We start from the raw sequence: 23,455 nt of genomic DNA, 5'->3' as shown, positions 1-23,455 counted from the left end.
AGTGTCGTGCATAGTTTGTATGAGAGGTCCCTGATCGTTTGCGTGATATAGATGTAGATACGCAGAAGCTGAACTTCCAGGTTAACCCGGTATGGTTTGTCGGAATTCAGGGAATGGAGGAATTTTCGATTTCAGATACCAAGACTACACTACACTGTGACCTGTAGTGATCCCGGTGCATAGCAGGTTATCTCCGTGTTAACCTGACTGTCCAGGGAAGGGCTCACTTGAGGCAGAGTTCTGGTTTAAGCTGACACAGATCCTAACCTAATTCTTTGAATCCCTGACCAAAGTGGATATATTACAGGTATAAAGGTCCTCGTTCACCTCCAAACACTGATGAACTCACTTTGAGTTCCTCTTGTCAGGGTCCTGCTTTCCAAGACAATTTGGGGTTTTGAGACAGATATTGTATCTATGAACATGCGTCACGTCTGATCTGCCTCAACCTTTAAACAGTGCAACAGGATCTGAACAACTCCATATTTACGTTTGTTGATTTCATCAGACAGCAAACAGCCCATGTCCCCGAGATAATTACAAAAATAAACAGTGTTTCGACTTCGAGTAACATTTGCTTCAAGTCACATGACCCAAACCAAAACCACCGGTGGAATAACGCCACCCACGAAGCAAGACGGGATTGTAGGTTTAAATGAATCACTCCTGAAGTGCTTTAAGATCCAGTAGATCTAGTACTCAAGACAAACTTTGAACATCTGACTCAGCAGCCGTCATATGACTGGCCCCAGGTCCCTGGTTAGATTGTGAGAGAACAGAGAGCAGAAAATAGTTAGAACACATCTTCCCCCGGGCAGAGCAGACGCTACAGCCCCTAGCGCCGGCTCGGTCAGGTCATGTTACCCTCAGTGGCGCAGTGTCTCACATGAATACTGTGTCTCACATGAATACTGCGTCTCACACTGAATACTGCGTCTCACACTGAATACTGTGTCTTACATGAATACTGTGTCTCACATGAATACTGTGTCTCCCATGAATACTGCGTCTCACACTGAATACTGCGTCTCACACTGAATACTGTGTCTTACATGAATACTGTGTCTCACATGAATACTGTGTCTCCCATGAATACTGCGTCTCACACTGAATACTGTGTCTTACATGAATACTGTGTCTCACATGAATACTGTGTCTCCCATGAATACTGCGTCTCACACTGAATACTGTGTCTCACACTGAATACTGTCTCACACTGCGTCTCACACTGAATACTGTGTCTCACACTGAATACCGTGTCACTGTGTCTCACACTGAATATTGCGTCTCACACTGAATATTGCATCTCACACTGAATAATGTGTCTCACACTGAATACCGTGTCTCACACTGAATACCGCGTCTCACATTGAACACTGCGTCTCACACTGAATACTGCGTCTCACACTGAATACTGCGTCTCACACTGAATACTGCGTCTCACACTGAATACTGCGTCTCACACTGAATACTGTGTCTCCCTTCCTCTTCCTCATCACGCCCCCTCCTCTTCCTCATTGTGTCCCCTTCTCTTCCTCAGCCTGATCTCCAGGATGCTCCAGAAAGACCCCGCCTGCCGCGCCACGCTCGCCGAGATCGAGGCGCACGATTGGCTGGCGGGCCTGGACGACGCCCTGCTCAGCCCGGAGGCCCCGCCCCACTGGCTCTCGGGGGCGCTGTCGGCCAGCTCCATCCGCCCGGGGCTGCCCGAGAGCGGGGACCTGCTGGCCGCCCGGCCCCCCACCTTGCAGCCGGGCCCCGGGACCTGGCAGCCCAGCCTGGGGCACCGGAGGGCCCCCCCGGAGGCCCCCGTGGTCAGGACCCCCGCAGCGCTGGGGCAGATCTGTGAGGACGAGGAGGAGGAGGAGAAAGAGGGGGAGGGGGAGGGGGAGGGGGAGAAGGGGGGAGGGGGAGGGGGAGGGGTCGAGTCGGGCCCATCCGCAGGCGCCGCAGGGGAGCGCTGCCGTGGAGCCGGAGACGGCCGGGCCCCTGGAGCCACAGCGTCAGGGGGGGGTGGAGCTGCCGCCCCCCCAGCGCCATGGAGCTGGGGGAGGGGGGGGAGGCGGCGTTCGGGTCGGGGGGCCGTGGCGGGAGGCGTGTGATCTCCGACCAGCCCGTCGGCAACGGTAACGAGGCGCCCAGCTGCGGCGTCGGGGGCCCGCCGTCCTGCGAACCGCGCCGCTTCATGGGGGTCCAGTGTTGCCAGGGGGAACCGGACCCCATGACCCCCGGGGCGGCGGCGGCGGCGTTGGAGGCGGAGCCCAACAACAACGCCAACGCGGCGGTCCCCCCCTCCCCTCAGGCGAGCGCCCCCCTCTCTGCCCTCCCCTCCCCCCCCCCCTGAGCTGTGCCTCAACGGACACGGCGCCAAGGCCGCCGGGAACGCCGACGGGAACGCCGGGAGAAAGGGGGACGTCGAGAGGGACGACTTCCTCAGGGACCAGGCCCACAATGCATCTGGGTCCGAGATGGCGGGCAGGACGGAACCCAGCAAGGCGCGCAGCATGAAGCTGAAGGAGCGCTTGTTTCAGTTCCCTCTGTGCGAGAAGGCCCTGGCCTTCAACATCCCCACACACAACAAGGCCAAGGTGCTGCCGCTGGCCCAGTACAACTGCTGCCACGTCCTATAGGCCCGCCCCTCGCTCCCCAGGAACCTGCTGCCACGTCCTATAGGCCCGCCCCTCGCTCCCCAGGAACCTGCTGCCACGTCCTATAGTCCCGCCCCTCACTCCCCAGGAACCTGCTGCCACGTCCTATAGTCCCGCCCCTCACTCCCCAGGAACCTGCTGCCACGTCCTATAGTCCCGCCCCTCACTCCCCAGGAACCTGCTGCCACGTCCTATAGTCCCGCCCCTCACTCCCCAGGAACCTGCTGCCACGTCCTATAGTCCCGCCCCTCACTCCCCAGGAACCTGCCGCCACGTCCTATAGTCCCGCCCCTCACTCCCCAGGAACCTGCTGCCACGTCCTATAGTCCCGCCCCTCACTCCCCAGGAACCTGCTGCCACGTCCTATAGTCCCGCCCCTCACTCCCCAGGAACCTGCCAGGACAGCAGCAGGCCACAAGCTATCCACTGCAGGCTACACTGACTCAGAAGGACAAGAGCAATCGGCCATAAAGGTGCATTGGCTCAAGGCAGTCTGACACAAACAGTAGAAGAAGAGTCAGCCACCACTGGTACCCCCATTAGGGGTTTAATGATTTGAGTCATAACATTTTCTTTCTACTCTCTAAGACTCAAGAGCACGGCCCCTAGAGCCCCCTGGATGGGGCCCGAGGGTGGTGTCACAACTCACAACTTTCACAGGTTGATTGCATGAACATAGTATTACACAAGCACGCACACACACACACACACACACACACACAGACACACATGGAAGTTCCCTTGTTACAGGTAGAAACACTGTGTGGACCGCGGACAAAACAACAACACACATACTAAATACATTGCTGCTGGATCCACGGTTTTGTGTTTCTGTAGTCAGCTTTCTGTTGAGTCGAGCTTATATACCGGGCAGTCATTAAATATAGAAAGCGTTCCATTCTCCATTGACAACACTGGACCTAGGAAAGTTGGCAGACATAACCGAGAGAAAAGGTATATGATGTTATGGCTGGCCACTCAGAGTCGTTCAATAAGCTACTAGTGGGTCTGTATATGGATATGGTGCCTAAAGTGCTCAGTGTTCAATGTGTCACAGATTCAAGCCAATCCGTTACATTGCACCAAAAGTCACTGTAAGACTTACTTTGTATTTGCTGTTATACCACATTCCCACTAGTAAAGAAACTAGTCTGTTTAATGTGAACATGGGACAGCTCTACTACAGTATATATGAGACGCATCTTTCCCTAGCCTCTGCTAGCTACAAGATAGTTTATTACTTTTTATTTTCCTTTTCCTTGCGTGACTCACCACAAATGTACCACGTTACGTCAATTCAGGACCTAAAGAGGTAAACGTTTTATTTCACGACTAAGGCTGTTACAAGATGGTTGGTTTTTATTAATGTATATTTTTATGTCTCGAAAGGTCAATCAGGATCCGTCATTGTTTTCATGATATTATATACAATACTGTAAATGTACTGATTATGAGTATGGGCGCGGATGCAGGTCTTCCATGTAATCTATTTAAGTATTCTCATAGACACTAGGAACGCTTCTAACATTATCATGAGTTTTATTTTGTTAGATGTGATATTTTGACAGTGTTTGAGCTTAGTGGTAGTTCCTAGGAGATGGTTATGCTTATGATTTCTCACGATATACCTCCTCGTGTCTGGGACGTTCCCAGACATGCTCTTTATGTAACTGTAGGACTAGCATAAAGGCAGCTTTGTAAAGAAGCTGTAATCACTTGTCTCCTACCCTTTTCCCTCCCCCCTCAATACCTCTGAGTGGTTCGCGATTGTCACCATCCTCAAGTTTGACTTGTCTTGCATAGTATTTTATTATGTAGAGAACGTGTTGCACACACTTTAAAAGGCCAAAGGGTATAAAATAATAAGCTAGAAATTCCCCAAATTGAAGTCCTCCCAAAATAGCTCTTAGCTTAATGCTATATATGAATAATGGCCATTTACACAGGGACAAAGACTATGTGTTGGTGATTTTTACTTCATGAATTATGTGTCCATGGCCCGCTGCCTCTGCAGACAGGATCCCTTCCACTGGATCAAACGCTCAAGTGTCATTTGTGCAGAGAGAAGGCTGCTTTGTGGTTCTGCTCCTGTGTAAATGCTGCCCTCACATCGAGGCGTGCCCTATGTTCTCTCACCGAGAGATTAACCTTTTATGTATTTATTTATTAAAATTTAAAAAATAACATCTCCTGTGTGCTGTGCGGTGATTCCACACTGTGGCTGAAAGAGTTCATGCCTGTCTATCTGTGGTCCAGTGGAAATATGTCAGTTCTAGTCTATATTTCATTAGACTGAACAGTAACATTATAAAAAGTCGTCCTAAAGACGTCCTAAAGCTGAGCTGATGTCCAATCAAAGCTCTGTGAATATCTATTGTGCATCTTCCCTGCATTAAAAAGCAGCTCTCGAGCACATAATGTATTGTAAAGAAGGTAAACTTGGAATATTCAAGGAGAAGTAAGCCATGTTTATTGTAAATTTACAAAAGCCTATGAATAGTATATATTTGGTCATTACTCTCTGTAACATCAAACAAAAAGGGCATTACAGCATAATGTGATGCATGCGAGAAGTCAGGGGCCAGCCTGGGAATAGAACCTGTTTCTCTTTAGCGCCTTGCCCAGGGGCAGTTTGCAGATGGTTGGATCCCTAGATGTAACGTCAGTCCATCTCCACTCAGTGCCTGTTTGACTCATATTATTACAATATGCCTGCAGTTAATAATTAAATAACATTCGTAAGCAAGTGTAACACCACCTCATTCAAGTACAGTATCTGTTTAAGGCAAACAACGCGTGAAATACTCAAAGTATAAAAATATATGGTAAAACAACACATTCATAAAAAAGCATAATTCTTTGGTTGCTCTGTGTGATCTCAGATCCACAGCTTCTAGATGTTGGTTAAATAAGGAATCGGATCTACTTTCTTGGGGATTTCTTCTTTATCGATATCTAGTGAAATCTATGAATACACAATGTTGTCCAGGAAAGTGATATGGTGAGGTGGTATATGAGTTAATTATGAGAGTTAAGGGGATTTTAGCCACATTGTTTTAAGAGTACATCAAGCAGATAATGTGCATTTATGGACGAGCAAACCGTGATGAATCACATGAAAAAAGAAAAATAAACAAGGTCAAACACAGCACCCTTATCAATACTTTAAGGCTTCTGGAAATTACAACGCCTAGGTGTGAATCAAACAATATTATGTAAGTATTAGTGTCAAATGTCCTGAATGCAAAATGGCATGTTGAATTAGGTGAGCCGGAATTTTTTTCTCCATTGAAGCTTACATCTTTTTGCATTGCAATTTAATGCCTGAAATGTTTTGTTGTTGAATTTTGTTTTGAAATACAATCTTTTAAAAAGTACAATTATTCAGCAGGTAATATTCAACCCATTGTTGTTTTCTTTAACACAAATTCAGGGTCAAATTCAGTTGTTATTAAATTGATTAAATTGATTAAATTCACGTAAAACAACACGCCACCTTGTAGTGAGGACATTCTGCAGTAGTATCCGCTCATACAATATGGACCAGGACCTTCTAGACACTAACAGCACCCGGATATGAAAGCCATGCGCTACGGACGCTAAATGATTGTTCCGCCAGCGCTCTAACTGAACTCCAAAAATAGGAAGTACCAGTATCATCAATTAGTAGCATTTAAAGCAGTCCGTTACAAAGCGAAGAGTAACAGAATGCACTCTGAAGGCCTCAACAGCCACCCGTACAAATCAAAACAGATAAAAAGTCCGCTTGGAATAAAGACCCACTAACCACACCAGGCGAGCGCTCCAGAGGGTGTCTGTGCACGCCGGACGCCTCTTGCATAACCTCAAGCTGCTCATGGGGATCCACTTGGGACTGGAGCTTTGGCCGGCCCCACCAGGGGCCAGTAGGCTGCGATGCCTGTCCCTTAAAACATGGCTCCCCCTTGGCTTTGTATCCATATCTCCTATCCCGTATGTTCACCTGCCCCATCCGTCATGCTCGACCCATGTGTTGCGTCTGAGTGCTTCGTTCACACAACTCCATAAAACAAATTGTTACTGGCCTTCTGGATAGAAGGGCGGGGTCAATTCAACCGACTACAAAATAAATGCAAATGCATTGTGAGTAATTGTACCAGCGGTTATGATCCCTCCTGGGTTATCAGCGAGTAAAAAATAGTGGTGCCCCCCTCTGTCATTTCCGATGCCCCCATGTCGAGTTTCTCCTGCCACCGGGTCTGTGCGTGTGCGTGTGAGAATTTGCATGGGGTTAGCACTGAAGCACTGCTAGCTGACAGAAGAATATAATAAGGGCATATGGTCTGGTCTCGGTGAAGTGATACTCAACCGGTTGCCTAGCTACGTGGGACTGGATGAGAGTGAATGCAGCACTGAAGCTCCAAACACAGGCCTGCCCCATTCTCTCCACAATCCCCTTCACTGTTTCTGTAAGGGAGGGGAGAGGGGTCAGAGAGGGAGAGGGGTCAGAGGGGGAGAGGGGGAGAGAAAGGTCAGGGGTCAGTGGGTTTTACAATTGGACCATCAATGGTTCCCTTTCACGGTTTGAAGGCATATGATGTGATGTATGATTTTTTTTATTATTATTAGATAGCAGCTGTAGCTACCATTAGTTCTAATTGGTACTTAAAGAAAAATAAAAATATCAGTAAGAATTGTAGCAAAGATTATATTACTGAAAATTGAATAGAATCCCAATCCCATATTATTAATACTACATAGATCTGTGTGAGTGAGTGAGTGAGTGAGTGAGTATTAACCTGCTGTCCTAAGGCCTGCATTGATATGAACTCGTTCTGCTCTCGTTTAACTCGGATCCAGTCCGGTTCATCTGGGATCAGTTTGGCCAGAACCATCTTGATCATAATCAGAACATGCTGAACCCCACACAGACGCACACACAAACACACACACAGACAGACACACAGTTGTATAAATATCGACTTTGAAAAAAAAGATTCATGTCATCAAGATCAATCCTAGAGATCATTGGTTTCCAATCCCTTAAGGCAGTATAGACCCTTCTCACAAGAACCCCATCAGGACAACACAGGGATGCTTCAGAACAGGCCTTCTGGCTCTACTCTTTTTATATACCAGGGAACAGGCAGCAGACCTCTCTCCACTAGTTTAGTCAACTACCCGGTAGGAGACTGCTCTCCACTAGTTTAGTCAACTACCCGTGCCCCGGTGTTAACGGTGTCAGACCTCTCTCCACTAGTTTACTCAACTACCCGTGCCCCGGTGCATCAAAGGAGCAGACCCATGATCAGAGTTATGAGCGACGCCTGTGTTTCTGCTCCGATGGCCGCTCCGCGAGGAGGGTCTCTACAGTGTCCGGGGGGGGCCGGTACCTCCATCAGGACGGCCACCAGCAGGGCACTGGTCCCGGTGACGCCGCTCTCCCGGCCCAGCTCCTGTAACCGTGGCGACAGCAGCAGCAACCAGCAGTTGGAGATGACCGACACAAAGCTCAAGACCTCAAACGCTGTCTGTGGGGGGAGAGACGCAGAGAGACACACAACAATGTTATCCACAATACGCTGTCGACTTAAACCAGTATACACAGGAAACGGCAAATAGAAGGTCACTCCCGCAATGACGTAAACACATATGCTATTCCAATCTACTGATTTGAGATAATAATCCAGCGCCTGAAACATGGGTCACGGACTGCATGGATCTGCTCGCTGTGCTTCTTAATAGTGAGGAGGAGGGGCTGACCTGCCACACCCCCATGCCCGCCACGGGGGCAGAGAAGGGCTTCTTGAACAGCTTGCACATCTTGTAGGCGTCGGAGCGGATCTCCGTCAGGTTGTTGATGAGCAGCAGCACGGCGGTGAGCGGGTACACGCAGGAGAACAGGCTGAAGTAGCCGAACTGCACCAGCAGCTCAATGTACTCCGAGAACAGGCCCTGCGGACAGCAGACGGGGAGCGCTCTGACACGACAGCGCCTGGGACTCAGAAAGCGGATACACAGGCTTTGGAATTCATGACCCGTCCAATCACACACACATATGTAAAAATTGATATTTTGAATTTTAGTTCAACCTTTGTTTGGTTCATTAGATGTTTTGTATAGACGGGTTTGTATATATTGCAGTACTTTTCATATTTATATTATTATTTGCATTTTGATCATCACAAGGCTGGGATTCAAATTTGCAGACTAAAGGGCCGATCTTATCGCAGCAACGCATCGCACGCACGACCTCCACATACACACACCCACAGGGAAATCAGGAAGGCTGCCCTGGTTCCTGAACTTGTCCTCCTGCGGGTCCTCCTTCTTTTCCTTCCTCTTGGGCGCACTGAGGAAGCGGTCGACCAGGAAGGGGATCACCACCTCCGTCACCTGGTTCACCAGCTGGGTGATGATCAGCAGGGAGGCCAGGCGCTGCAGGGGCGAGAGACAGGCGGTAACACACACACAGAGAGAGAGAGAGAGAGAGAGAGAGAGAGAGAGAGAGAGAGAGAGAGAGAGAGAGAGAGAGAGAGAGAGAGAGAGAGAGAGAGAGAGAGAGAGAGAGAGAGAGAGAGAGAGAGAGAGAGCTCCATCTAATACCAAGGTATAATATAATAATATATGCATAATGATGAGCATTTACTTAACTACCTCACAGAGAAACTGTTGACATATATGCCTATACTTATTGTTTTGTATTGGGATGATCAGGGATTAATAAAGTACTATCTTATCATGAGTAGATTAGGATCTACTCCACTCTACTAATCTACTCAACTCACCCAGAACAACAGGAGACTCTCCCGGCCCTACAGAGAAGTTTTTATGCTTTTACCTTGCGGAGCAGGGGCAGGTCCTGCTTGTAGAAGGCGATATGGAAGAGCACGGCAAAGTAGTTGAAGAAGGTGAACTACAGCAGATTGATGCAACGAGAAAGGAGAGGAGTGAGCCATGGTTCCTCTCATCACAGACGTGAGGACGAACAGAGACGGAGAGGAGGTTAAACCCACCACGAGGATCTTGCCTGTGAGGTGATCGTTGTAGGCTGACTCCTCCCTGTGGTTCTCTAGGAAAATCAAATAAGCTGGATCAATATGTGTCAAGGTTATCTATCTGAATGATTAGCAATTACACTCCTGTTGACCAATGATAACTGTGGTAACTATGTGCTGCTTTGCATACGTAAGTATGCAAACGTAAGTACTTTTTACGGCGGGAATGTGTAATATGGACTATTCTCAAGCCTTACAGTCAACAATTTCCATCATTTATTTCATAGTTTCATTGAGCAGAAGTTGTTATCAAAAGCCATTCAAAAGTCTGTTGGAAAACAATTAAAAATAAAGTGCTTCACCCTTTCCTTGACCCTAACCCTCCTTTCCCTCTTAGTCCTCCCGACATTCCCTTCCATTGAGGGATCCTGCTCCAGCCAGGTCACGTTCCATCTTCCGCCTTTCCCACTCACTCACTGCGGCGGAACGCCAGCTCGCCTTCGCCCACACTCACCGAACTCTGTGAGCGCCAGCGCCACCTGTCTGTAGGCCGTCCCCAGGGCGTTGGTGTAGACGATGTGGGCCACGGACGGCAGGTAGAGCACCACTGTGGACAGCAGCGAGTCCCACTCGGCGTGGAGGCTCTGGGCCTGAGCCTCCCCCCAGTAGAAACAGAGCATCCCCATCACGACCAGGCCTGGGGGGGGGCAGGGGGGGGGTAGTGTTAGGGTAAACCCCAACCCTAACCCTAAACAGAGCGTCCCCAAGGATGCTCTGTTTATAATGGAGGATCGACTTGGTAATGGCTGAGGATGTAGGTGAAGGGTGACAGTGAGGTCTCTGACATTGACGGGCCTTTAGTACATCAAAAGGTGCCTCGTCGTTGACCAATGTTTATAACATCCATTTCTGTGTGTTTTGTATCGTGTGTATCATGAGACCTCACTGGGTTACATTGAATAAAGTGGAACTGTTTAACACTGTACTCCTGCTCGCTGGCTCCCCCTAGGGGCCTACCCAGGAGTTTAACACTGTACTTCTCCTGCTCACCGGCTCCCCCTAGGGGCCTACCCAGGAGTTTAACACTGTACTTCTCCTGCTCACTGGCTCCCTCTAGGGGCCTACCCAGGAGTTTAACACTGTACTTCTCCTGCTCACCGGCTCCCCCTAGGGGCCTACCCAGGAGTTTAACACTGTACTTCTCCTGCTCACTGGCTCCCCCTAGGGGCCTACCCAGGAGTTTAACACTGTACTCCTGCTCGCTGGCTCCCTCTAGGGGCCTACCCAGGAGTTTAACACTGTACTCCTGCTCACTGGCTCCCTCTAGGGGCCAACCCAGGAGTTTAACACTGTACTTCTCCTGCTCACTGGCTCCCTCTAGGGGCCTACCCAGGAACAGCCCCACCGCGGGCACCGACACCAGCGCCATCCGCAGCTCCCGCTGCCAGGCGGGGAACAGCGGCTCCACGCGGCCCGTCACTGGGTTCACCCCCAGGGCGCCGTGGTAGGCGGGGCGGGGCTCGGAGAAGCGCTCGGCCAGCTGCAGGGTGCCCCAGCGGTACGCCAGCAGGGTGCTGCGGCGCTTCCACATCTCGATGACGACCGTGGACCACAGCATGCTGAACGCCGCCTGGATCATGTGACCGCTGACCGTCTGGGCGTCGTCGTCCCCGTCGCCCGCGGCGACCTTGGAGTCTGAGATGGAGTCCATGGCCTCCTTGTTGACGCTCCCTGGCGGAGACAGGAGCTGTGGTCACCCACTGTTCCCCATATAGTGTTCATGATATAGGGCACTATATAGGGAACGAACAAACGAGGATTCGGACACCACGCTGAACATTTCTTAACGTCATTTGCGTCAGTAAATGCGCCGGGTATTTGTGTGACGCAGACAGCTGCGCCCACATCATGTAAACAAACCGGGCACCCACGAGGAAAACTGGAGGTTGTATTGATGTTGAATGTTATATTTCCTTGATCAAGTTTTTTTTTTTATTAATTTTGAATGTTAAATTTTCTATTTTAAATCCCAAATAAATTGTTTACATTTCTAAACGAAAGCCGGAGACTCCGTCATTAAATGTGTTCGTTTTCGCGGTTATTCAGCTTCTTCTTCTCCTCCGGAAAAACACGACCGCATTGCATTGTGGTATACGGGAGTAACATGTAGGGAACATCGTATGTACACTCAAATTTAGGCTATTTTAAGTGCACTATATAGTGCATGAAATTAACCACTGAGAATTCGAACACCACTACAAAATGGCGAGCACCCTATAGAGTGCACTGTATCCGTGATAGGGAACGATTTCGAACACAGCTCGTGTTTAACGACAGCAGCCTTCGTCTTCAGGGGGAATCCTTCGTCAGGTGCTGACTGGTGACACAAATCGACTGAGTCTAACATTGAGTCTGATTTGTAGGGTTTTCCTTTGGGAGGTTGAGGAGGAGAGATAGGGTAGCTTTGTACCGGAGAAGAGTGTGAGAATCAGCCCCAGAATGGCGGGAGGGAGCAGAGACCAGGTGTAGAAGTCCAGGAAGCTGAAGTAGAACGCTACGGTGCCTCCGAAGTACGCGTGGATCATGTCTGGGATGGAGAGACAAAGAAGAGAGGAGTCGTTGTAAAGTGAGGAAGAAACTGAAATGTTTGTTGTCGTTGAGGTTGTTGAAGTGAGGAGATGGTCGTACAGGAAAGAGGACATCATGTGCATCGTGTCTTTGAATGCAGTTGTGGCTGTAACCTCGACCTACAGACTATTTCAGATGTCAGTGTATTTCTTTTCTCAGTACGTGTCCCTTTTAATGTTTGCGTCTGAATGTGTCAGACAGCGCACGTGCGTGTGTGTGCGTGTGCGTGTGCGTGTGTGTGTGTGTGTGGTCCATTCACCCAGAGGCTGAGTCAGCTGGTTCCCAGAGTACCAGCAGTCACTTAGAGCCTTGAGTTTGTCCTCGTCATTCAGGGGGAACATGCCCTGGACCACGCCCACCGCCTTCAGCTTCTGCCCTGCGGACCACATCCTGTCAGCTTTATCACACGCACAGACAGACAGACAGACAGACGGGCCGACAGACAGACAGAGACAGACAGACAGAGGGGAGAGCGCGAGAGAGAGAGAAGAGAAAGAAAGAGAGAGCTTGTGTCTACTAAAAGCACGTGGACAGACAGACAGACAGACAGACAGACAGACAGACAGACAGACAGACAGACAGACAGCTTCTGCCCTCTGGACCACATCCTGTCAGCTTTATCACACACAGACACAGACAGACAGACAGGCCGACAGACAGACAGACAGACAGACAGACAGCATTGAGGGTCTCACAGATGTTATCCCGGCGTTGCAGAAAGAGCCCCTCCGGGAGTCCGGGTATCTTGAGGTCCCTCTGAGCTCGCAGGCCCTCCAGCTCGTACTTCACTATGTACTGTCTCTCAGCCAGGGTCAGGAACACCCGCACGTTGTCTGGAACACACAGGGTCACCGGTCACCTTACGCTAGGGTCTGTACATAAACACAGGGTCACCGGTCACCTTACGCTAGGCTCTGTACATAACACAGGGTCACCGGTCACCTTACGCTAGGCTCTGTACATAAACACAGGGTCACCGGTCACCTTACGCTAGGCTCTGTACATAAACACAGGGTCACCGGTCACCTTACGCTAGGCTCTGTACATAAACACACAGGGTCACCGGTCACCTTACGCTAGGCTCTGTACATAAACACAGGGTCACCGGTCACCTTACGCTAGGCTCTGTAGATAAACACACAGGGTCACCGGTCACCTTACGCTAGGCTCTGTACATAAACACAGGGTCACCGGTCACCTTACGCTAGGCTCTGTACATAAACACAGGGTCACCGGTCACCTTACGCTAGGCTCTGTACATAAACACACAGGGTCACCGGTCACCTTACGCTAGGCTCTGTACATAAACACAGGGTCACCGGTCACCTTACGCTAGGCTCTGTACATAAACACAGGGTCACCGGTCACCTTACGCTAGGCTCTGTACATAAACACACAGGGTCACCGGTCACCTTACGCTAGGCTCTGTACATAAACACACAGGGTCACCGGTCACCTTACGCTAGGCTCTGTACATAAACACAGGGTCACCGGTCACCTTACGCTAGGCTCTGTACATAAACACACAGGGTCACCGGTCACCTTACGCTAGGCTCTGTACATAAACACACAGGGTCACCGGTCACCTTACGCTAGGCTCTGTACATAAACACAGGGTCACCGGTCACCTTACGCTAGGCTCTGTACATAAACACAGGGTCACCGGTCACCTTACGCTAGGCTCTGTACACAAGGTGTACACTCACTTTAAGGCCCTGTGTGTGTGTGTGTGTGTGTGTGTGTGTGTGTGTGTGTGTGTGTGTGTGTGTGTGTGTGTGTGTGTGTGTGTGTGTGTGTGTGTGTGTGTGAGTGTGTGCGTGCGGACATGCGTGTGTGGGTGGGTGGGTGGGTGGGTGGGTGGGTGGGTGGGTGCGTGCGTAGGTGCGTGCGTAGGTGCGTGCGTTCCCTACCGGCGTCCCTGAAGTTGCTCCTGTCGTGGTAGGAGAAGGCCGTCATGTCCCCCGTGTGGTAGGGCTTGCACAGACCCAGCTCCTCCGCCGCTCGCAGCAGTGTGCACCGCGGCGCCGAGACCACGATGATGTCACCGCTAGGCTCCTCCCCCGGGTGGGCGGACAAGCCTGCACCTGTCGGGTCAAGTCGTCAAGGCAACAGGGAAGCCGTCGTCTCAAGTCAGTCGTTGGATTTGAAATGACAAAAATCACTATAGAGCAGCTCCCGCTAAGATCCACGGCTGCTGAGTGGACGGCCGGCTGGGATCCCTGCAGAGGTTCATCCTGTGTTTGCTGGCTGGGAGGACTTCCATAAAGCGGGCTTTGGGGGTTCTCTGGTTCTCTGGAGACCTCAGACTACAGTAAGTTTCACCTGAGGTCTCCAGGGTGGTATCTATCCTGTGCTGTGTTTGCTGGCTGGGAGGACTTCCATAAAGCGGGCTCTTGGGTTCCTCTGATTGTTCTATGGAGACCTCAGATGTTAGTTTGTAAACAGTCTCGTCCTATCACGGTCACGTTCAAAGAAAGCCGTACTAAATACAAAACTTTATACAGACCACAACCATTCAAATCAGCCTGAATTGTTTGCCTAAAGTCGAGACGGATCATAAAAGAAAATGATGTCACTGGACCAACAAACCAAATGCAAAACAAAAAAAAAATTGTTTAATGTTTGAAATAGGTAAACTAATCTTGTCTTGCTTGTCCTTAGAATACAGATTGATGTTGTTATTGTGTCCTCGTTCTCCTGTGGCCCCTGGTGCCAGGGGCCCGGCTCATCGCGCACCCTGGGAAAGACTGGCACTTGCACTTTGCTCAATGTATCGTACTGTAATTAGATTTGCTGCCATGTGGTTTGATGAATTCTAAGTGTATTGTGTCAATAGATACGGATAAAAATATAAAGTTAAAATCGAAATATATTTTACTATGAGTAGAGGCTATAAATAGGCCTACTAAATATGTCTCATACTAATAAATCAATGCATTTCATATAGTGATTTTTACAGGCCCCAAATAGCGAACACGTTTTTGGCGTCGTATAGTCCTACAAATGTGATCCGTCCGAAACCTTGATTTCACTTGTAGGCCAAATTCCGCGAAACATAAACAAATGTGTGCTATAAGAAACCTCCTGCACGTTCACGAGGAATGGCCAACTCAATCATCTTATTTTTGAGCCTTGGTCTTCCACTTTGCTCCACATTGTCAGAAGATGTCAGTTCCTATAAACCAGGGGTTCTCAAAGTTTTGACAGCTGAGGGCCAATTTAGGAACCCAAATTTGACTGAGGGCCGCCAAAGGAAGAAAATTGTCGGGAAACGCCGTCAGCATCCCAGTGGTGAAAAAAAACATTGCACCGTGGACCTCTGGGAGTGAGGTCAAGTGAAGTCTAAATCACGAAACTGAGGTTCATCCTTTCAACGTAATGAACAGTCAGATTAAAACTAACAAATGTATAAGGATTTCATTGAAAGCTAGAGTCGACCTCTTTATATTTATTTACTTTTGTTTAAATTAATATTGATATAATAAAGAAATAAAAGATTTTTTTTCTTTTTTTTTTATAACTTACATCTGTATGTCATTGCGGGCCGCCATTGGCCCGCGGGCCGCACTTTGAGAACCAATGCTATAAACCAAGACGTCAGCCCCCATGTTTCGGTGCTTCTGGCTTCACAGTGGCTTTTAGCTCACCTGTTGGGTGGGTAGAATGCTTTGTCTGACCAGGTCTCCTTCTGTGCCGGCCTCTCTAGGTCTCAAAAATTTGCACATGCAAATTTGACACACAGACGGAGACACACAAACACACACACACACACACACGCAGTCCTCACCTCCTTGTTTCACGGCGGCTGCTATGAGCGTGATGACCCAGTCCTTGGTCTCTGTCGGGAGCCCCGCTCTGAGCTGCAGCAGCACCAGGGGCTCCACGCACCCCCCGGCGCAGCAGGGGCAACTGGCCCTGGTCCACCCCGAGCCGTCTGCGCTCGCGGCCCCCGACGCCTTCTCCCCGCGGGACTTCGTCTGCGGGTCCCCCGGGCAACCGTCGCCTGCGTCGCTGCCCGTCGAGCTCATGGTGAGACTGCATGCAGGAGTACATCGTCGTCATACTGGAGTATATGGTGGTGGACTGGTAGAGAGGTGTCAACCACCAGAGGGGGGCATCGTCGTCATACTGGAGTATATGGTGGTGGACTGGTAGACAGGTGTCAACCACCATTGGTGCTTGTGGTCGATTTGAGAGGCTCTGATATTGAGGTAGTTATTTGACAAAGCCTGTGTTCAGTCCCATGTGTCTGTGCTCAGTCAGTGACATAAGTGTGACAGAAGAATTAGTCTGCATGACAGGTTGAGTGTTTGTTGTTTTAGAGAGCAATTTGGAGTGGACGTCACGATTACGTCACAGCAGTAGCCTGCTGGCAGGAGATAGAGATCTTACGGAGAGAGATGGAATAGTTACACAAAACAGCTACAAAAGGTCTTTTGTGCCTTCATTAGGACCGTCCCCAAAGAACCCCTTCAACGCTAAACTGAGCAATTTGTAAGCCATTAAAACCACAGACAGGACGGATATTATGTGGTTTTGTCTCCATCGTTGTTAACTGACGTTAGCAATACAGGGCTTAATCACAATGGGCCAACGTCAGAGCTTTGACTGACGCTAGCAACATTTGAGCAGATCAGCATGTAAACAAACAAAGAGTTTTTAATGCTGGCATATAGTTATTTGTCATGTTGCACAAGTCCAAATATTGAGAATAGTGTAAAACTGTGAACATTGAGTTTTTGCATTGCAGGATTAAATCTATTTTCAGGTCTAATATGTAACTGGATTGAAAAAATGCATTCATATTGGGTTTTTTTTAAAAGATGATTGGTTGTATGTCTTACATGTTTCATATGTCTGGTTGTAAGTCTGTCCAATGCGTCCAGAGCGATTTGGTCGCCTCCCGTTGATAACTCCCTGGATCAACTCATGGGGTGTTATCAAATTAACTGAGAGGTTCCGCACTAATACGCATTTGTGAATTGATCTTGCGATTAAGTATTTGACGTCCAGAAGGACAGGACTGTGAGTGTGGGACTTCCTCCCCTTGTGTCTTCCCTTATTCAAACCTTTCAAATAAATTCTGGCATCAAGAGAAAGAACCATTTGAACTTTGTGTTTATAACACAACCTACTGAGAGAGAGGAGAGGGGGTGGGGGGGGGGGGGGGGGGGGTTCTGCCATCGGCTAGGGCCCGCCTACGAACTACATCATTGTTATTTAGGAACACCAAAGAGTTCTATTCGATTCTGTTCTATTCTTAGTTCCATAAGCTGCACATAAGCCTACTGTTGAAAGAGCACCATAGCTCATTACTCGTTGAAGATATGGCTGATGCCTTCCATAAAACCATACTGCTCTCCAGCCTGGTTGTTAATGTTCTTATCAATCTCCTCTGGGGTTACTCTGTATTTGCATGGTTACAGCAGCAGCAGCAGCAGCAAGGCGGAGGGCTTCACCTTGCATCTTATTTCACTGTAACAGTCGTGCTGGGCCACCTTGTATTTGCCTGACAATCTCTGGGGATGCAGTCGCCAAAGCTGCATCATGTAATACACATAGCCTGTCGAGGCCATAGCCACAACACACAGAATCAGACCTAAATGGCCATCCAACCTCCAGATGTTGGACTTCTGCGGCTCTACCTTAGACACGATGGACCCATTGTGGGCTCAGCAGCACCGTCAAATCACTCTGCTACACACACACACAAACACACACACACTCTGCTCTGACTATGCAGGACTCCTTCTAAGGCACACGCTTTGGAGGGTGAAAGACAAGAGTAAGCGAGAGGGAAGAGACACACAGAGGTTGACCAGGATGAATGACCCAACCTGCAGGGTAAGTGGGGAACAGGTCCTGGTTGGCCGCTAGGTGACAGGCCTGCAACCCCGCCACTGCTCTGTTTACCTACAGAAGAGGATTAGAGACAGCCCGCCAATCACACGGTGCTTTACTTCACCCCTAGATCATAACAGAGACCACAAGTTCCTGAAAATACAGACACGCACTCCTAACTTCTCGTACACACACACACACTTACCTTAGGGTTCTTCCTGCTTGGGGAGAAAGTGAGGGCGTGTTTGGCTATGTGTGTGTGTGTGTGTGTGTGTGTGTGTGTTGTGTGTGTATGGCAGGAATGCGGACAGCTCTCTAGCAGGGTGTGGAGGTTGGTTGGTAGCCAGGCTCCTCCCTTCAGGGATGTCCCATTGGTTCAGCTACTGCAGCCCCAGGTCCTAGTGCCCACCAGCCCATGCCGGCTCGTTCTTTATTTACTTTTATGTAGTATATGTTGTTGCTTCCACAACACACTTAAACAACTATCCCTTGTTTAATTTAATAGAAAAATCCTTGTTGGTAAATAATTATTGCAGTGGTCAAAGGGGGAATGCTTAAGACAGTTGTGAAATGTATCATGTTTACTGGTGAAACTGTTTTGAATTAGCTTATGCCCTTAATGGTACATTATATTATTTTTTTGATTTAATTAATTCATGCATTCATGTATTGTGTTCAGCGTTGAGGTCAGCATCCCATTGAAAATACAATATTCTTGATGCAGAAAAAACCCTCTTCTTACAAAAGATAATATCAAGCATATATAGCCAATTAATGTATCTATTGGTTAACACTTTACCTATATAGTTCAAAGTTTAATATCAATTGAGTAAAAAGTTAGTACAAGTTGAGTGTACATTGAGTGTCACCATTGTCTCAGTTTAGTTTCAGTTGTGTCAGTTGTCCCATGTCAACATTGTTTGATTTAAAACTGAATAAGGTTATCAAGAACATATCAATGTATATTCAATTATACATAACATAATCAACATGTCAAGTGAATAGCTATTATCCATCTTCAGACAAGTTTCACCTGAATGTCATGTCTCATTTCTGTCAACTTCGTGTCTGGTTTGAGGGCTATCAACTTCATTTTTGCATGTCGTCAGTAATTTCAACTGACTCCGATTTGCATATCCATAAAATATCCATAATATTTCAAATGAGTGTCGACTGAGTGTTGCAAAATATTAAAATAAGTATCACATGCGTATCATCATAAAACCACCATAAAACCTGACACTCAACAGCATGTCTTATAACAGTGCCTTTCTACAATCAATCAGTTATATAAACTAACTATTTCTATACAAAAACAAGGTAGCCCATTGATTGCTGACCACCAGGGGGCATTACAGATGTCTCTTAATACAGGGGTTCTCAACTGGTCTCACTCTGGGACCCAAATTTTCCCATGGTCATTAAGTCGCGACCCACTTTTATAGTCCTTCAAACCAAGCAAATGTATTTTTTTAAAGGCTTTGAAAACTCAAGTCTTTAACATGTATACTCTTTTTTTATTGAGCAAAGTCTATTTCAGAGCACCAGAGAACCATGACAACTGCGTACAGAAGTGAAGGAAATAAGTATCAAACATGAAGTAACAAAATGGAGACCAACAAAATGAGATATTTGACTTCTATCTCTGCATTCAAAGAACATTCAGAAGAACCTGAGGAGGACCATGCAACAGCATGCAGACAAAAGTGAATATCAAATTGCACAAAATAAAGACCCACAAAATAAAACAAGGTCATTTCACTGCATCCAGGCCACATTAATAAGAAACTGAGGAGTACCATGACAAGTGAATGAAATAATCAAAAGTGTACAAAGTAATTATGGTCACAGAATTATATATTTCACTTCTATGTAGGCCTATTCAGAAATAATAAGGAACTTAGGAGGACCATTACCACTGCATGGACAAAAAGTATAATAAAATAAATAACAAAAACAATTAAAGATCTACAAAACAGATATGTTCACCTAACCTGTCATTTGGGGAAGTCAGTGAGACAGCTGGGCATGTGGTTTGTTCTTAATGAGAGTTTCAAAGTCTGGGAGGACAGTAGACAGAGTTACCCTCAGATCATGCTCAGTGTCCAGTCTGTTTCTCTGCTTTGACTTGAGCTGCAACAAGGTGGAAAAGCCACTTTCACACAGATAGGTTGTGCTGAATGGTAGGAGCGTTTTGACTGCAAGAGTCGCGAGGGATGGATACTCACTCATCACATCGCTGCACCAGAAGTGGGAAAGGGCTACCTCGCCAAATCTCTTTTTCATCGTCTGGTCACATGACAGCTCCACCAGCTGATGCTCTTCGTTGCTCGGCAACGTGATGCTTTCCATGTCAATGCGGAAGGGGTCGCGTATCCAAGCATCATTATCTCTGTATTTCTCAGGGAAGTAGTGGTCAAACCGAGCTTGAAGTTTAGTAAGATGCGCACTGAGGGTTTTTTTTAAATCACTTGTGGCCGCGGTTTCCAGCTGCTGTACTTCATGGCAAGCATTGGGAAACATGTCCAGTCTGTCTTTGGATAAATGATTTACCCACAGTGTGATTTTTTTCTTGAACGCAGCGATTTTGTCGGACTGTTCAAAAATATTGTGTCTTCTTCCTTGCATAGAGACGTTTAATGCGTTGAGGTGCTCAAACACATCAGCAAGATATGCAACTCGTGCCAGCCAGATTTCGTTGTCAAACAGTTCAGCATATGGGGAGTTATTCTCTGAGAGGAAGGTGGCGATTTCTGTTTTAAGTTCATAAAAATGTGACAACACCTTACCCCGCGATAGCCAGCGGACTTCTGAGTGATACAACACAAATCTTTACACAGCTTTGAGAAGCAGCAGCTGTTTTTTGCACTACGTTTTATGTGGTTCACCACTTTGATTACATCTTTCATGGCCTCGTCGAGCACCGGCACCATATCCTTGGCCGCCAGCGCTTCACGGTGCAAAAAACAGTGGTTCCACGTCGCATCAGGTGCTCTCTCCAGAATTTGCTTCACCACACCAGAATGTTTCCCGGTCATGGCAGCAGCGCCATCAGTTGTGATTCCCACGCAGTATTCCCAGCTCAGGCCCACTGAGCTCAAATACAAATCCACAGTGTTGAAAATGTCCTCTGCCTTTGTAGTGGTAGGGAGATCTCTGCTGCAGAGAAACTGTTCCTGCACATCACCATCCCATACGTGTCTCACATAAACCAACAAAATAGCATGGCTAGCTATATCGGTGGATTCGTCCATCTGCAGGGCATAGTAGGGGCTTGCTTGGACGCGGGCTGTGGTCTGTTCTTTAATATTACAAGACATGTCCTGAATACGTCGAGCTACAGTATCATTGGACAGCGGTATGGTTTTCAACCTGTCTGCCGCTGATTGACCCAGCACCTCTCTCACCATATCCATGGCTGCAGGTAAAATAAGCTCTTCGGCTATTGTGTGGGGTTTCTTCGCCTTCGCAATACGGTGAGCTACGTGGTAAGAGGCACGGAGAGCTTCCTCTTGTTTGGAGCAAGACGCTGTCAGACACTTCTGTGAACTCTTCAGCTTCTGGAGGTGTCTTTGAAAAAACTCCACCGGCTTGTCTTTACATGCAGGATGTTTAGTATCCAAATGGCGCTTCAGTTTTGATGGTTTCATGCTCTCATTTGCAAGCACTTCATTACATATAACACACTGGGGTTTCTGTCCCTTATTATCCTCAATGAACGAAAATCCGCATTTTAAATACGCCGGGTCATATTTACGCTTCGCCATCGCAACACAAATTTAAAGTGAGCGTCAATCAAATGGCAGTTACCATGGCTACCGCGCCTAAGCGGCTGCACGTGTCTGACGCGTGCCTTTCAAAATAAATAATTTTCCAAAATAAAAGACATGTCACATCAGATGCGCATTAAATATTATTTACTTTTTTTGACCAGCTGTCCGCGACCCATCCAGAACGGGTCTGCGACCCACTTTTGGGTCACGACCCACCAGTTGAGAACCACTGTCTTAATATATGCATACCTGATATTTAATATGATTGTTGTATGTCTGATATGCCAATAGGACAATGTGTTTCATGCCAGTTTTCCCCTACTTACAGTGTTCATTGTTTTTCAGATTAGATAGATCAGAGTAGCAATGTGTGTTTGAGTACCTGTATCTTGCCAGGGACTCCGGTGCTGTCCATACGACTGGCCCTTTTCCCCACATAATACTGGGGGCTCTTAGCTCCAGGACCCCTGCCACCATGGGGCCCACATTGACCTGCCCATTAAAATCAAACACACACACACATTTTATTTATTTTGTCTTAAATGCCAGACAGAAACAACACCATCTTTGGCTGCAATGCAGTATGACTATACACCAATACGAAGTCTATTAAATGCAGACATTATTTTTTAGCTTGCAGAAACCTTTTTATAAATAGTTTAATCGAACACTACCACCCAAAAGCTTTCTGCAAACTCCAAATACGTATGGCACTGTTTGACACCATTGAGATATATATTCTCTGTAAATAGGTGTATAACTAACCTTGACATACACAACCACACAAGTCCAGAATGGGAAGGATGTTCCCCTTCAGTTCCTCTTGTTTGCATGTCTGCCTACTTGCCTGTCTTTCCGTCTGCCTTCAGATGGCCTGTGCGTTTGCATGGAGGGATATGACTGCCTGCCTACAATGGGCCCATAAGGGCTGCCTACCCGGCTGCTGGGATATACACGTACAAACAAGTGTGTATACACGCGCATTCACAAATGCGCACCAACCACCTGCACGTGGAGGGATGGGATAAATTCGACCAGAGCTTTTGTTGTTACTTATTTAAAAGTGATAATAATCCCCCTGTGGGGGATCAACACAGAGTTTGTCAGAACAAGTGGAGGCTGGTGTCGTTAGCGATTACGGTGGACAGGATGCAACATTTTTCTTTCATCTATTCACAGCATTTGTCCATCCCAATGACATGAACAAGTTTGAACAAGTGTTCATGATCCCATTTTGTACCCAAGTCGGCATCGATATCGCACGGAGAGACAATACATACAAGAAGAAACGAGAATACGAAATACACGACAGAATTCGAAGGAATTATTTCGTGCATTGTAATGACATTACCATCTTAACACGGCTTGCATCAAGGACATGGTGAGGATAAAGCTATGTTTGTCTCTTCTGACGTTGTTGCGTACGAAACGCTAGCGTCGTGAGACAATAATGATCTCGCGAGATCACAATCTGCCGATCATTACGAAATGCAAACTTCAATATCTGGATGACGGTCTCACGCTCTTCCGCTTTTTTTTTTTAGAAAAGGCTGCTGCGAGTATACTCGCTGAGTCAACCAAAAATGTA

The 23,455-nt window shown here is 47.7% G+C and overlaps 2 protein-coding genes across 4 annotated transcripts in view; one reads left to right on the top strand and one right to left on the bottom strand.

The window, feature by feature from the left end:
- The window catches only part of snrkb (SNF related kinase b), a 13,957-nt gene extending 9,208 nt beyond the window's left edge, over positions 1-4,749 (top strand). Inside the window, exons 4-5 of the mRNA XM_079742766.1 lie at positions 1,541-1,845; positions 2,227-4,749. Of these exons, the coding sequence (XP_079598892.1) occupies positions 1,541-1,845; positions 2,227-2,630 (709 nt within the window). The 3' untranslated portion in view covers positions 2,631-4,749. The remainder of the gene's footprint in view (positions 1-1,540; positions 1,846-2,226) is intronic.
- Positions 4,750-5,095: 346 nt separating this feature from the next.
- Positions 5,096-18,394, bottom strand: ano10b (anoctamin 10b). 3 transcript variants are annotated; one of them, XM_079743505.1, is made up of 16 exons: positions 18,300-18,394; positions 18,091-18,166; positions 16,041-16,288; positions 14,164-14,337; positions 12,949-13,086; positions 12,513-12,629; positions 12,096-12,212; positions 11,015-11,356; positions 10,140-10,322; positions 9,644-9,699; positions 9,469-9,543; positions 8,901-9,065; positions 8,391-8,582; positions 8,021-8,158; positions 7,427-7,543; positions 5,096-7,094 (listed from the first exon to the last, which is right to left on the bottom strand). In XM_079743505.1, the coding sequence occupies exons 3-16, from the start codon at positions 16,279-16,281 to the stop codon at positions 7,086-7,088; spliced, it is 2,064 nt and encodes a 687-aa protein (XP_079599631.1). In that variant the 5' UTR covers positions 16,282-16,288; positions 18,091-18,166; positions 18,300-18,394; the 3' UTR covers positions 5,096-7,085. The 3 variants fall into 3 exon arrangements, with proteins under 3 accessions (XP_079599631.1, XP_079599632.1, XP_079599633.1); XM_079743506.1 differs by lacking the exons at positions 18,091-18,166; positions 18,300-18,394 and adding exons at positions 17,098-17,170; positions 17,713-17,761; XM_079743507.1 differs by lacking the exons at positions 18,091-18,166; positions 18,300-18,394 and adding an exon at positions 17,098-17,366.
- Positions 18,395-23,455: the final 5,061 nt, after the last annotated feature.

This window comes from Pollachius pollachius (assembly GCF_949987615.1).
Source record: "Pollachius pollachius genome assembly, chromosome: 9".
Lineage (NCBI taxonomy): Eukaryota > Metazoa > Chordata > Actinopteri > Gadiformes > Gadidae > Pollachius > Pollachius pollachius.
Note: the sequence above shows the minus strand (reverse complement) of the source record. Positions and strands in the feature narration are given on the sequence as shown.

Bases quoted from the DNA above. Each gene is read 5' to 3' on its own strand.
- ano10b (XM_079743505.1), bottom strand. From the start codon at position 16,281: ATGAGCTCGACGGGCAGCGACGCAGGCGACGGTTGCCCGGGGGACCCG. The intron at 14,338-16,040 runs GTGAGGACTGCG...TTGACCCGACAG, and splicing joins AGCCGCCGTGAAACAAGGAG to GTGCAGGCTTGTCCGCCCAC. The intron at 7,544-8,020 runs GTACCGGCCCCC...TGTGGGGTTCAG, and splicing joins TGGTGGCCGTCCTGATGGAG to CATGTTCTGATTATGATCAA.